We start from the raw sequence: 13,830 nt of genomic DNA, 5'->3' as shown, positions 1-13,830 counted from the left end.
GCGATGGACGCATCCAAAATAGCTGATGGTTGGCCCGCAGCCGCTTCATTCCCAATCACACATACCGAGGAGCCATCCCCCGAGCACTTCTGTTCGATCGGAGGATCTGAAAGCAGACACGCCAGCGCTGCCCCCATTTCAACTTCAGCGTCCTCAGACTGTACCTCCTTACTTTGCTCAGCCTCAGCCGATAGATCTGCCTGCCCTTCGGCGATGTCATCCTCAGGTAACTGTAAATCAAAGAAGATCTCAAATCCTGGCACGCGCTTCTTCTCTGCATTTAGCCACGGCTCTGGGAAGCCACAGAACGGAAAGTCCTCCACTGCCCGGACGAAGCGTCCGTTTAGGGTACCCCGAATGAGCTGGTGTATTAAGTCAAAGGGCTTCCCTATCTGTTTCGCCCTGGCCCTTCCGGCCATTTCCTTTCCTTTCCTTATCCAATCCTCTTTGGTGGGTAGGTAGCCCAAACCAAAGGTATGTGGGTTATGTGGCACTTCGGCCAATGCTGCGGTGCCTTTCCGACCGCTCTTGCCCAATCCCATCCCGGGGATGTGCTGGAGTTTGTTCATGAGATAGACTTCTTGGGCACTGACATATATCCCTTCATTAGCTGCCATGATGTTCTGTACGACCCGAGCCTCAGCCAAGGTAAAGCCCGATATAAATACATCTTCCACACCGTGTTCGATTTCTAGAACAGGCGCAGACACTTCCGGTGGCGGATGAATTGACGAGTTTCCAAAAACAATGGCTACTCCCTTCCCATAGGGGTATTTCACCACTTGATATAGGGTAGAGGAGACCGCCTTTACCTGATGCAGCCACGGCCGCCCCAAAAGCAGGTTGAACGTTGCAGGAACCTCCAAGACGTGGAAATCTATCTCATGCTGTCCCGGCCCAACCTTTGTTTGAATCTTAACTGTCCCCATTACTTCCCAGCTTGTGTTGTCATACGCCCGAATCACCTGGGCCGTTGGCACAAAATCTGCGACTTTCAAACCAATCGCATAAGCTGTTCTTGCCGAACAAACGTTGATGGCGGACCCCGTGTCAACAAGCACCACGGGTATCCATTTATCTCTGCACTCGACAGAGATGTAGAGTGGTTTGTTATGGTTCACACCCTCAGGTGGCAGCTCTTTGTCAGAAAAACTCAATGCCGGGGAACTTCCTCCCAAAAAGACTAAGCCCACCAGCTGCTCGGGCGTGGTGTCTATGGAAAGCTTGGCTTTGTCCATAGCTGAAAGGACAGCCTGCCTATGTACTCGAGAAGCCATAAGCAGTCCCCAGATGGAGATGTCTGTTTGTATCTTTTTCAATTGTCTCAAAACGGCCTCGTCTTCGAGTTGCTTCTCCTTTTGTTTCTCTGTTTCATTATCTTTTCCAGACGCCTCTGGTTGATCTAGGTGTGGAGGCTTGAAATACCGTCCACTCCTAGTCATGTGATCGACTTCGCCGATATACCAGGTATCATTTGGCTGGTTACCTTCCCAATCCTCGTCCGTGTGGGCAAGACACAAATCGTCGTCTTCCCACCACATACCATCTGCGGCTGACAGGCATCTATCCGGTTCTGTCACAACTGTCCCGATACTTGCGGTCTCTTTTATCCCTATGCTCGCAGCATTTTCCATTTCCATATTTGTGGCAGTTTCGACCCCCAGGTGGCCTTTTGCTTTCCTGGTCCTCTCAGAATCTTCGAATCTCTTCTGTTCTGACTGTGTCAACGTAGTAGATTGCTCACTGATCCCTGTACTCAAAATGCTCCATTCCCGAGCGAAACTCTCGACACCGGCGCTCTCCGGCGATATATTCTGTTCTTCGACACTCCTGGCCATTGTGGACATTCCCGCCCTTGCCGGGCCTTGTTCTGACTGAAACTCCCCTACTACATCTGGCTGATCGTCCAACCATCCCGTGGCCTCCGCCGATTCTTCATAATCGAACCAGTTGATGGCTGAGTCTTCTGGATCTTGGTTATCATAAGATCGGAACTGGGCGAGACCTTCTCCTACGGCTGCCAACTCATCCGTCCCCTGTTCTGGTCTGTCCCCTCGGATTACACACAGCTCTCTCCCGACTGGGAATTCGACATCTGGTCTATTCTGGCCCACTGGTGAAATGTAGTCACTCGGACTGTAAGCATTCCCAACATCATTCTCAGACTCCGCTGACTCTGCTTTGACAACCTCTTTCCTGTTCTTGATGGTTACCGCCACTGGCTTGGGTTGGGTTATAGAGACATCCATCATGCACAAATCGGCGCAATCAGGGAGGAGAACTTTCGGCTTAGGTAGGTAGGAGTGTGTGATATAGATACTAGGATCGTAGGATGCGACCCCAATGTGGATGAAATTGATTCTTTTGGGTGGTGGAACCTGGTTATGTGTGGGGAGAGGATTTGTAGTAACATTGGGTTTCTCAGGGGGTAAAATCACCCCATTATCAATGAGATCTTGAATCTCATGACGCAACCGAAAGCACAGGTCGGTGTCGTGACCGTGCTGTTGGTGAAATGCACAATACTTGGCTGGATTGTGGGCAGCGGGGAGTCTTTCCGGTAAGGGCCGCGGCTCTAGGGGCTTCAGATGCCCTTTTCTGATCAAAACCCCCAAAGCTTTGGACAGGGGCATATAAAGTGGAGCAAAGGTTCTGGTATTTCTGGGAGGGTATTTGGCTGTTTGTGAGTTGCTTCCGGACGCACCGGAGAATGGCGTGGCTGCCGTATTTCTTGGGGAAGGGTTAGTGGTGACCATACTCACTTCGGAAGTCCTAGTAGTCGTAGCGCCGCTCGGGCCTGCATTAGTATTACGATTGAAATTTCTGCGGGGTTGCTCCCGGTCATTATCAATCCACCCTTGTCTTAAGGCGTCCTCGATCTGTACCCCCATTTCATGCAGATCAGCAAAGGTAGGAAAGGGGACTACAATCATCTTTTGCATTAGCTTCGGCTGGAGATTGCGCACAATCATCCGAATCTGGTCCTTGTCCGTGGGTCTTAAGGTCATCATCGAAGCCTTAGCTCGCCATCTGGTTACAAATTCCGAGAAACTCTCCTTGGGTTCTTGCCTCGTTGTCTCGAGATCCCGGGTCCTGATCTCGATTTGTGTGTTATATGAGTACTGCAGGATGAAGGCCTCAGCCATCTCGTCCCAACTTCTCTTGACGTCATCCTCCAACTTGGCATACCATGCGGACGCTACACCCGACAGGGTACGGCCAAATAAAGACAACTTCTGCAATCTGGTGAGGCCCATTGGCCTTAGGACGTCTGAAAATAGTCGCAGGTGTACCATGGGATCCTCAGATCCGTCAAAACGATCAATTTGTGGCATCTTAAACCGATCTGGCAGCGTCACAGCTGTGTCGATGTATCCGTCCCCAATGTCCGGAATGGACTTCGCGCCTTGAGATTTCTTGAACAGCTTTTCAAGCTTGTGCATTTTTAGCGTCATGGGGTCTACCTCGGACTCAAAGGGAGAATCCGATAGATTGATGGGAGTGGGTGCCTTGGATTGTTGAGGCGGAATCGGGGGTGGAGCCGGCCCTGTTGGGATGTCCGTGTCTTCTTGGACATTCCGGGCGTTTGGCGTCTCTTCGGGTATTGGAACCCTTAATGGAGGAGGGACCTGCTGTGAAGGTGACGCCCCAGTTTGCTGTTGCAATCTCCCAATTAACTCCGCTTGCTCACTCATAACTGTGGCTTGTTGTCTGGCGAATTCTGCCTGCCGGGCAGCATCCTGCTGCATCATTTTCATGCTTTCTTGGAGTTGGCGCACCATCTCTTCTAAATTAGCCATGCTACTCTGTTCTGACTGAGTTGTCGGTGTATGTTCCCTTTCTGCGGGTGAAATAGGACCCTGATCCCTACTGTACACAGGTGGGGTAGATGAAGCCCTTTGTACTGACTGTTGAACCGATGTCCTCTGCCTAGTTGCCTTCCGTTTAGTAACCGGGGGTAGAGAATGGTACACCGGTTGTCCTTCTATCAGATCCTCAGATCGATGGAGCCGACGACCTCTGATCCAGAGTGCTCGGGGAATATCTACCGGGTTGGAAGCAATGATGCTAAACTACCTAGCAAAAAGATAAATAAAGCAATAAATAAACTAACAGTCGGACAGTATAACGGCGTGAGATAAACATATAATACACAGTTGGATATGCATAATACATAATCGATAAGCCGAACACACTATTCCTTGATACTGATCACTGTTCCCAAAAATCTCTGTTCCCAACACTGAACCCTGATACCCGCAAATAATTGATTCTCTTAAACTGATACTGATACCCTCAGGCCTGATACTCAATCTTGCAGACTGATATGCACGTTCCTGTAGAGCAACACTCTAAAAGCACATAGCAGGTAAAGAGAGCCAAAACACCCCTATATTGGGGTAGGGTTTCCCTGTCCTATTTTGTCGGGAGCTAGGGTTTTACTATGCACGCAGCAGTTCTCAAACAACCTAATATCAGGTAAGCAACCTGTCTTAGTTTGGAATGGTCACTATGGATCCGAATATGCACTAGGTCAAATGGTCGAAAAGGGTGCCCCGGTAAACCGGGGTTTGTGTTCCCATGCTGTCAGAGCCCATAGCCGGTCAGCCTTATGGACATGCCTTGACAAGACAAGCCTCCGGCAAACCGTTCAGGAATGGCAGATAGCAAACACCGTGTTCCTAGGCGCACCAATGCACATTCAATGCAAAGAAACACATAAATGAAATCAAAATAGGATATCGCGAGTTCGAGTCAAGCTCTCTAAATTCCCCAGCAGAGTCGCCAGAAACTGTAGACGCGCCCGCATGGGCCTCACGCTACAGTTCGGACTCGATTTGTGTCACGGTTCTTAATCTGAACCAAAGAGTCCAAATCTGGCAAATCGTTTTGAGAAACAGATTTTTGAAAAAAAATAGTGCCAAACATGGACTGCTTTGCCAGATACAGAGTCGCCACCTAAATATTTTTCATGGGAGAATTTAGGAAACCCTGACTCGGTGCCGATGGCCACATGTCCGTCATCACCGGAGTTATCTCGGCTCGGGAGCTTGGGTACGATCGGGGAAGGTCAGCTATGAGCACCCCCTTTCGCCTGGTCCGACGACCGGCCTCTACTAATCGTGATATCCGTTTTTGAAAACTTTATGTGTTCTTAAACCAATTGTTAGCCTAGAATTACTATGTTAAGCGCGCAGCGAACAAGTATAGACCAAACCGCCCAAATTGGAACAAAGCATTTTCATGTTTGTCTTGAAAATGGTTTGCTACTCGCAAGTAGGCTAAAATGCAGGTTTTACCACCCTCAAGTGGGCTTTTGGAACAGATGATTTTGCCACTATCTAGTGGGCTTAAAATTCATAGTTTTAATGCATTATCCCAATTTAAGCGATTTGACCTACATCCACAGGCATTCAAGCAGTTTATCTCATATAAGCACTTAGCCACATGGCAAGCATGCTATCATGGCAACACTCACATGCATGCTGGATGCTAAAGCGTAACTACTTACATTGTACTCCGTGCCAAAACAACAAACTAGTTAGCAAATATGCATGTCCTAGTTCATGTTAATTTGCCTAATGCAACGCATGCAAGAATGTAATCAGAATAGGCTCGGTTAACCTAAATATGGCATATGAGATGCAACCAATTGATTCATGTATTCAATTTGGAATTTGAAAATACGAATGCAGTTAGTATGATGTACCGAGCCTAATGTATGTAATACAAATGCATGAATGCACGCATGCACAGCATAAGGTATGCTAATTACAAAAAATGCCCTAATCTACCATCATAAGCAGGTAAATAAAAGGGAAGAAAGAAATGGGGATTGGAAGACATACACACCACTCACCCACACTTATTACATATTTACCCTCACTCAGAGGGTCTAAATGAATATTACAGTCCCAAAATAATAAACAAATAAAATATTACAGTCCCAAATAATAAACAAATAAAATATTACAGAAATTCTAATCAATTAAAAAGTAAAGAAGTAAAAGAAAGAAGAGGGTGGCCGCAGCCTCCGCCTCGGGATGCGCAGATGATGCATGCTCGAATCCGTCTCGCCCGGAAAACCCGTACTGTGCTCCTGCCGCCTCTGTTTGTACCGCCTTGTCTCTCTGAAAATTGTCAAAGTACTGGAGCAAGTTCCTTACATCCTGCAAAGCACCACCGGCCGGACAGAATTCCCACCGGCACTTCACAATTCCCATCGGCACTTTAATGGATTCATCGGCACTCCGGAGATTGCCGGTCGGCACCAAATTCTGCCGGTCGGCAGAGACTTCCTGCAGAAGACAATTTGACAGCAAACAGAGAACAGGCAGTGCATGGCGTGGGTTTTTTAGGTACATGTGGGCATGGTTGTGCTTCTTATCATGTTTTGAACTCAAAGAAGCATGACCTTCGATCCTTGAGCCATCAATGGTGCATGATGACTCAAGGGATCGAATTTGCCACTTAATATGAAGATGCATGCAACAAACAAAATGAAAACCGAGGCCTTATCAAGTTGGAGTCAAAGGCCCCGATGACTGGGAATCGAGGCACATTACATCACTTGAAGTATGAATGGTCCTTGATTCCCACACTTAGTTTGACACCCCAAACCAAGTAAATGCAATGCATGTCATGCTCATAAGGCTCAAATGCAATATGATACCAAGACGTAAAGCACAACAAGCATTATGCAACCAACATGACAAATGTATAATGCTAAGCATACAAGGTACAAATATGGTGCAAACATGGATCAATTTGCCATAAAGTTAGCATGGAATAGCACATTAATGGGACAATCATGCAACCAACATGAGATAAGCATGCAAAGGAGGCCTCAAAGTAATAAAGGTGCAGACCTTTTACTCACCTCAAAACAGCACCAAAAGTGCTCAAAATGATGGACAAACAACTCATGTCAACAAGCAAACTCATGGTCCCAAGGTTAAGGCACAAAAGGGTACACCTTACCCCCACCAACATGACCTCTCATGGCATGATTAAAACAAGTCAAAACAGAATTTTTACATGCGAAATGGGACTCCAAACCCTCCTAAAATGGCAGCTAAGGTGACTCCCAAGAGGCACATGCACTAAGGCTCATTCCTAGGCATAAGAGGGTACACCCTCGAGGCATCAAAGGGGTCATGCATGCACACATACAAACATGATTCTTGGACTAAAAAGTGATCCTAGATGATGTCAAATCATGAGGATAATCACAAACATACATGCTAGAGGTCAACATGCTCAAAGCTTTTAAGCCAAAATACAAAGGAACCCTAACAAACATGTCAAGCATGACTAAATGGATAACCAACAAACCTTAAGCATGGAAAAACAACACTAAAAACTTCATGGAACTAAGCCAACTCACACAAGAATCATGGCCTAATCATGAGATGCACTTCTAAGCAAAATGGAGTAATACAAAGCAAGTATTACAAGCATACAAGGAGACACAAATCCAACCAAAAACAGAGGTTACATATGATATAAAACACCTAAAAAACTTCTGAAATGAGGCCAAGAAACATCAAGCACACATGCTACCCTTTTGAGCCCAAAAAGCAAGGAAACAAAACCATAAAGGGAGAGGGGTGTCCCTCCCCTATGCAAGACTTCAAACCATCTTTTTAAACACCAAAAATGAACTGGTTTTTAGTGATGAAAAGACCAAAATGCTGAAGTGAACAAAACCTTATCAAAGAGGCACCAAAATGGACCAAACAAGGCCTAGAAGGGTGAGTTTGCACTCAAACCACAAAATGACCTTAATGAAAGTGCTAGAGCAGGAAAATACAAGCCCTTTTTATGTTATACACAAGAGCTAAAACAGCAAGCAAGATAGGTAAAAAACTATTGCAAGTTTGGGGAATATAAATCAAGATGCTCACCCTTGAAGAACCTTTGAAGAACAAATGGTCTAGCCTCCTTCTTTTGATCAAAACCAGTCCAAAAACTCAAGAAACAACCCCCTAAGTCCCTCAATCTCGGAGTAAGGTGTAATGGTGTGTGTAATGGTGCAAAAGTAAGGTAAAAAACACTTTTTGAGCTAAGAAACACACACAATAAGGGAGAAAGAGGGAGGTATAGAGATAATATGTATCTATATCTCTAAGGGCTGGTTTTTGCTTCTAACTTTCTAACCTAGATCCAAGAGGAAAGCCCTCCTCTTATAAGACTCCCTCTTGCAAAGCTTATACAACAAGCTTGCTTAGAGGGAGATCCCTCCATACACGTGTATGGAGGGGGGAAGAGTTGGTGCCAGCTATCACAGCTGGCACAAAATATCTCCATAAAGCGGATGAACAGTGGTCGGCTGCCCAAAAATGTCAATTCGACAAAAAACAGTGCCGGCTGGCAACAAATTATGCCGACCGGCAATAAAGTGTGCCGACCGGCAAACAAAAGTGCCGATGGCAGAAAAAGACCAGCCAGTGGCCTCCAGCCACTGCCGGTGGTGTGTGGGGATGTCTCACAAGGCATTCCTTGCCCCTCCAAGGCAAAACGCAAGTGTTCGGTACAAAACTAGACACTAAACGGTCAAGTTCGGAGATCCTGAGGCAGGGTGCGCGAGCCGAGACCTCCGGGAACTCCAAACGAACACAAACATGGATGATCACCGAGTGTTCAAACGGTGACGTCCAAGTCTTGAGGACGGTCAAAAATGGGGTGTCTACACACGTGCATCGCCGCGTGTCCGGCGCGCCTTTTGATGGCTCGCCGCTCGATGATTTCTGTCGGGCACAGCTTTTGATGCAGTGGGCGCGCCTTTTGAGGGCGCGACTTTTGAGGGCTCGATATATATATACATGTATATCTTTTGGGCAGCCTATATACACAATCATACAGTGTCTTCTACAACGGTCCGACATGACCCCATAAACTGTCCCGACATTGATTCCGGTTAGCTTTTACAACGGTCTGACATGACCTCGTAAACTGTCCAGACATTATCTGCTAGAACGGTCTGCCACGACCATACAGTGTCTTCTACAACGATCTGACATGCCCGCACAGTGTCTTCACCAACGGTCCAACAGGACCATCCAGTGTCTCCTATCCTCTTTTATTTTATGTATTAGTCTATTTTCTTATTTTGTTACTCTTTCCAAACTCAAGTTGATTTGTGTCTCTCCTCCTTGAGTTTGCGGGGGGCTGTTAAAACTACTCCACTTCACCTACTCCACTACACACCACCTACTCCACCTACTCCACTACACCTACTCTCCACCTACTCCACCTACTCCACTACACCTACTCTCTACCCACATCTCCTATATAAAGGAGACCAACCATGTACATAAAACACAACATTCAATATATCAATAGATATATTATTCTCTCTGTATTTCTCTCTTTATACATTGAATTTAATACTCAGAGATGGTCTTGGGTTGATTAAAACTGCTAGTGAGATTGAGGACATGGCTATGCAGGTTGACTCCACTGGTGGAATTTATTTTGTGCCGGCATTTAATGGATTATTTGCTCCATGGTGGCGTGATGATGCTCGTGGAGTTTGTATTGCCATTACAAGGTTTACAAACAAGTTTCACATTGCTCGAGCTATGCTCGAGAGTATGTGTTTCTAGGTGAAAGATGTGTTTGATTCAATGCATAAGGATGCAGGGGAGAAGGGTGAGGTCAAAAATGAGAAGGGGGAATTCTTGCTTAGGGTGGATGGTGGTGCTACTGTTAACAACCTTTTGATGCAAATTCAGGTCAATTTTCCTTACATTTTCTGCTGTGTGCTGAATTTCATTGCTATTTAATTGAACCTAAAACTATGTCAGCTTAGGGTAAGAATTTCTTTTTTATTATTGATCTGTGTTTGAAGTTACTTATTTATGTTGGAAAGTTATCTAGTTCTGGATTGAATTGATTCTGCATTGGAAATGAGCCTAACCAATTTGATTTTAGTTCTCCCATCTACTATATAATTGGATAATTACAAACATTTCTGCAGTAATCATATTGTTCGTTTATTATTGTCTTGGCAAATGTTTTTCCTTACATTTTTGTCATGATCTTGTGTTGTTCACGCATGATCTTCCTTAGGTAGTTAAATTATAAGTCTACTCTATTGTCTTTTAAAGTTTTTTTGGGCATATTTTCTCATCGGTTCATATTTTGATAATTGGCTGCTAATTGTTTTTCTCTATCCCAGTCATATATGTCACAGTTTCATTTTGCACTTGTGATTTGCAGGGTAGCCCAGTGGTAAGACCAGCTGACATAGAGACAACAGCTCTCGGAGCAGCCTATGCTGCTGGGTTAGCTATTGGGGTTTGGACAGAAGACGAAATTTTTTCTTCTGGGGAAAAGAAGGAGAAAGCTACCATTTTCAGTCCAACATTGCAAGAAGATCTGAGGCAGAAAAAGGTGGAGTATTGGTGCAAGGCTGTTTCAAGATCTTTTGACTTGGCCGATCTATCCTTGTGACAAACTCTTCATTTTGTTATCTTGCTCGCCTTTTCATTTTATCATTTTCTCCTTCCGGTTAACTTTCTATAATGCTTATGGTGAAGTTTATATCATAATAAAATGTTGATTTGGGAGTATCGCCACCATTGCATCATCCAATGATTGAAAAATTGGCTTAAAAGTTCAAAGCTAACCCGGTTTGCATTGCCCAGTTATTATTTGTTGCCATTCAAGATCCCTGTGGATGTTGCGAAAGAATTGGAGAAATTTCAAAGACAATTCTTGTAGGGGAGATAATAGTGAATTGGAGAATTTTAATATGATTTTTGCTTTGAAAGTTTGGTCGGCATGTTTAAGTTGGTGGGGGATGCCATGGGTATTTTGCGGCTCTTTGGAGACTTTAATGCTATGGTGGAAACATAATTCATATAGTATTGTTAATTTGCACCATCATCATTTTTAAATAAAATATTTTCTGCGATAACACTTCGAATGAGGCATGGTAAAGCCGTGCCGCATATACGGACAACTCCCATCATAAATGGGTTTAATGTCCAATTATGAAAGAGAAAACGGTTGAAAGTGACAGTAAAATTATAGAATTACTAATTTATTTTTTGTGCAAAAATACCTTGTATTCAGTATTAACCATTACTAATTGATGGCTAAATTTTTTTCTATTAACCAAATCTAATGATTAGAATTAGTTTTTGATATGGTATCCATCCTTTTTTTTTTTTAGTCAAATGAAAATATGCTATTAAAATTGGAGATTTCCACTGTCACATCTCAAATTATTTTACTTATATAGAATAAACCATGTCATCAAAGAAAATATTATTAAGTGCACTATAAAAGGTGCATATTGTATTTTTTTTTTTCATAATAACATTACAAAATAAATCATAAAATGATAATCTTTTCATTATAAATTGTATTACTTTTTGTTCATTACAAAAAATTACAATTTTTTTTTACGATATGTCTATTTTTAAATATGCATATCATAGGTTTTCTTGATAAAATACTCTTTCGTGTGAGCCTCACAACAACTGTTTAAATTGCAACCATTAATATTTTCTTGCAAATTGACGGAGCGGGCACTTAAAAGAGCATGCAAAAATGTCAGGGGAGATTATAAAAAAAAAAAAAAAAAACACTTTTTAAGTCTTAACAAAATAAAATTTGAGTTTTTAATTTTATCAATTTAAATCTTAAGTTTTTGATTTATTTTCAATCTTAGCATTTATTTAGTTATGTTAAGTAAAATGGATGGGAAAAAAAGAGTATTTTAGTCATTAAATTCGATAAAAATGGTATTTTAGAAATGTTATTTATACCTTCATTGAGTTTAATATCTAAAATATAATTTTTCATCGATTTTACTTAACAAAAATAGACGAATGATTTAGATTAAAAAAAATTCAAAAGATTAAAATTTAAATTTTAAGATTTATTTTGTTATAAAGCTAAAAGTTTGGTTTTTTTTTTTTTTTTAATTGTCCCAAAATATTAAGTTAATCAATTACTTTTATTATTTGTATTTATCATTTAATGTGATATACTCTATTAGTCTTAAATATTAATGCTATATCGACACATTAAATGGTAAGAGTGACATACTATAGAGTGTTTTGGAAAGTTAGTAAAAAGTTAGTTTTTTAGCTTTTTGATTTTTTTTGATTTTTTTTGGTAAAAAATTGGGTTCTTTTGGATAAAAAAGCTGACTTTTTTGGCTAAAAAAAAACAAAAAAACTAAAAAATTGATTTTTTTGGTGTGTTCACAAAAACTCCTATATAACGTATGCTTGTCATATGTTCTTTCTGTAAAAACCATATCCACCTTTGCTTGCTTTACTCCTATAGCTGGAATGAAAATAAAATAAAAAATAAAAAAAAAGGATTTTGATTAAGTAGGGCTGGAATGCAGAAAAGGTCAAGATTCAAATGAGGCACAAGCCACTTTTGTGTATCATGTCAAGTCTTTGTATATTTATACAAAAATTCATATATAGTACAATTATTCTTTCATTATTTCACTAAAATGTAATTATCACAATTTTATTTCTTTTGAAAATTAATTTGTGTTTGGTTTAGTTTTAGAATTATGATTTTCTTTTTGGAGTTGTGATTTGAGTGTGGAATTATGAGTTGAGTTTTGAAAAGAGAAATTTTGTTTGGTTATAAATTTTGAAATGAATTTTTAAATTTTGAATTTTAAAAAGAGTTTTAAGTTTTCAAAAGAGTTTCAGGTTGTATTTTGAATTTTTTAGATTTATTTTTTCAAAATATTAAAAAATGTTTAAGAAAATTTTATTTTTTTTCAATTTTAAATATATAATTTTTATTTAAATATTTTAAATTTTTTTATTTTAAACATTTTATTTTATTTTATTAATATTTTAATTTTTAATTTTAATATTTTAAACTCAAAACATAATTTCACACTCAAATCGTAAAAAAACACATAACTCAAAACTATATTCAAAAATTATTTTCAAAACTCATAGCTAAATACATAATTCGAAACTTCACAATACTTTCAAAACTCTATACTCAAATCATAACCAACACTTAACAAAAAAAATTAAAATATTTAAAAATATATTTATAAATTAAAATAAAATATTTAAAACGAAAAATAAAAAATATTTAAAATGAAAATTATATATTTAAAATAGAAAAATATTTTTTTTAACTTTTTTTAATATTAAAAAAAACACAATGAAATATAGTGAACATTAAAATAAATAAATAAATATTTAAAATATAAAATATTTACCCTAAAAAAATAAAGGGTAAATTACAAATACACCCCCTGAGATTTACTTAAATTATAAATTATCCCCTGTGGTTCTAGAAATTACATTATGCCCCCTAAGGTTTCTAATTTCATAACAAATAGGTCATTTTACTAATAAATTATCAAGTTAATTAACAGTTTCTAATAATGTTAAAATTTTATTTCAATTAACAATTCAGATAATTTTATTATTGTATAGGTGAATATTTAGAAACTATAACGATCCCAATTTTGACTCGACTCTTGTGGTATCCCGGACTCGGGTTTAATGCTTTCATATTGTTGTTTACTTCTTACTTCCCTTACGTCTTTTTGAAATTGACTTTTGGGTTGTTGTGATTTTGTTTGGGCAGGTTGGTTGCTTGTTTTTCAAATCTTGTGTTGCCCAGAATTTTGGTCTTCTGCTCGAGCGGCACTTTCTGCGCTCGAGCGAGCTTTGCAAACTTTTAGTACTTTTGTGGGTCTACAGAGCTACTGGGAGAGTGATTTTTACACTCGAGCGACGTTTTCTATGCTCGAGCGGGTGGGCGCTCGAGTGGCCTTTCTTGCGCTTGAGCGTTGGTCTGATGTCTGCAAAACTATTGGAT

At 40.8% G+C, this 13,830-nt stretch overlaps 1 protein-coding gene across 1 annotated transcript; it reads left to right on the top strand.

Moving 5' to 3' along the window:
- The first annotated feature begins 9,398 nt into the window (after positions 1–9,398).
- Positions 9,399–10,586, top strand: LOC114269767 (glycerol kinase-like). Its single transcript, XM_028211121.2, has 2 exons — positions 9,399–9,737; positions 10,225–10,586. The coding sequence occupies exons 1-2, from the start codon at positions 9,630–9,632 to the stop codon at positions 10,456–10,458; spliced, it is 342 nt and encodes a 113-aa protein (XP_028066922.1). The 5' UTR covers positions 9,399–9,629; the 3' UTR covers positions 10,459–10,586.
- The last annotated feature ends 3,244 nt before the right edge of the window (positions 10,587–13,830 follow it).

This window comes from Camellia sinensis, chromosome 15, assembly GCF_055761805.1.
Source record: "Camellia sinensis isolate YWXY chromosome 15, ASM5576180v1, whole genome shotgun sequence".
Taxonomy (NCBI): Eukaryota; Viridiplantae; Streptophyta; class Magnoliopsida; order Ericales; family Theaceae; genus Camellia; species Camellia sinensis.
The sequence above is the reverse complement of the archived record's forward strand: the minus strand, read 5'-3'. Positions and strand labels throughout refer to the sequence as shown.

Excerpts from the sequence above, each read along its gene's own strand:
- LOC114269767 (XM_028211121.2), top strand. The coding sequence starts at position 9,630 with ATGCATAAGGATGCAGGGGAGAAGGGTGAGGTCAAAAATGAGAAGGGG. Across the intron at positions 9,738-10,224 it reads ACCTTTTGATGCAAATTCAG|GGTAGCCCAGTGGTAAGACC; the intron begins GTCAATTTTCCT and ends TGTGATTTGCAG.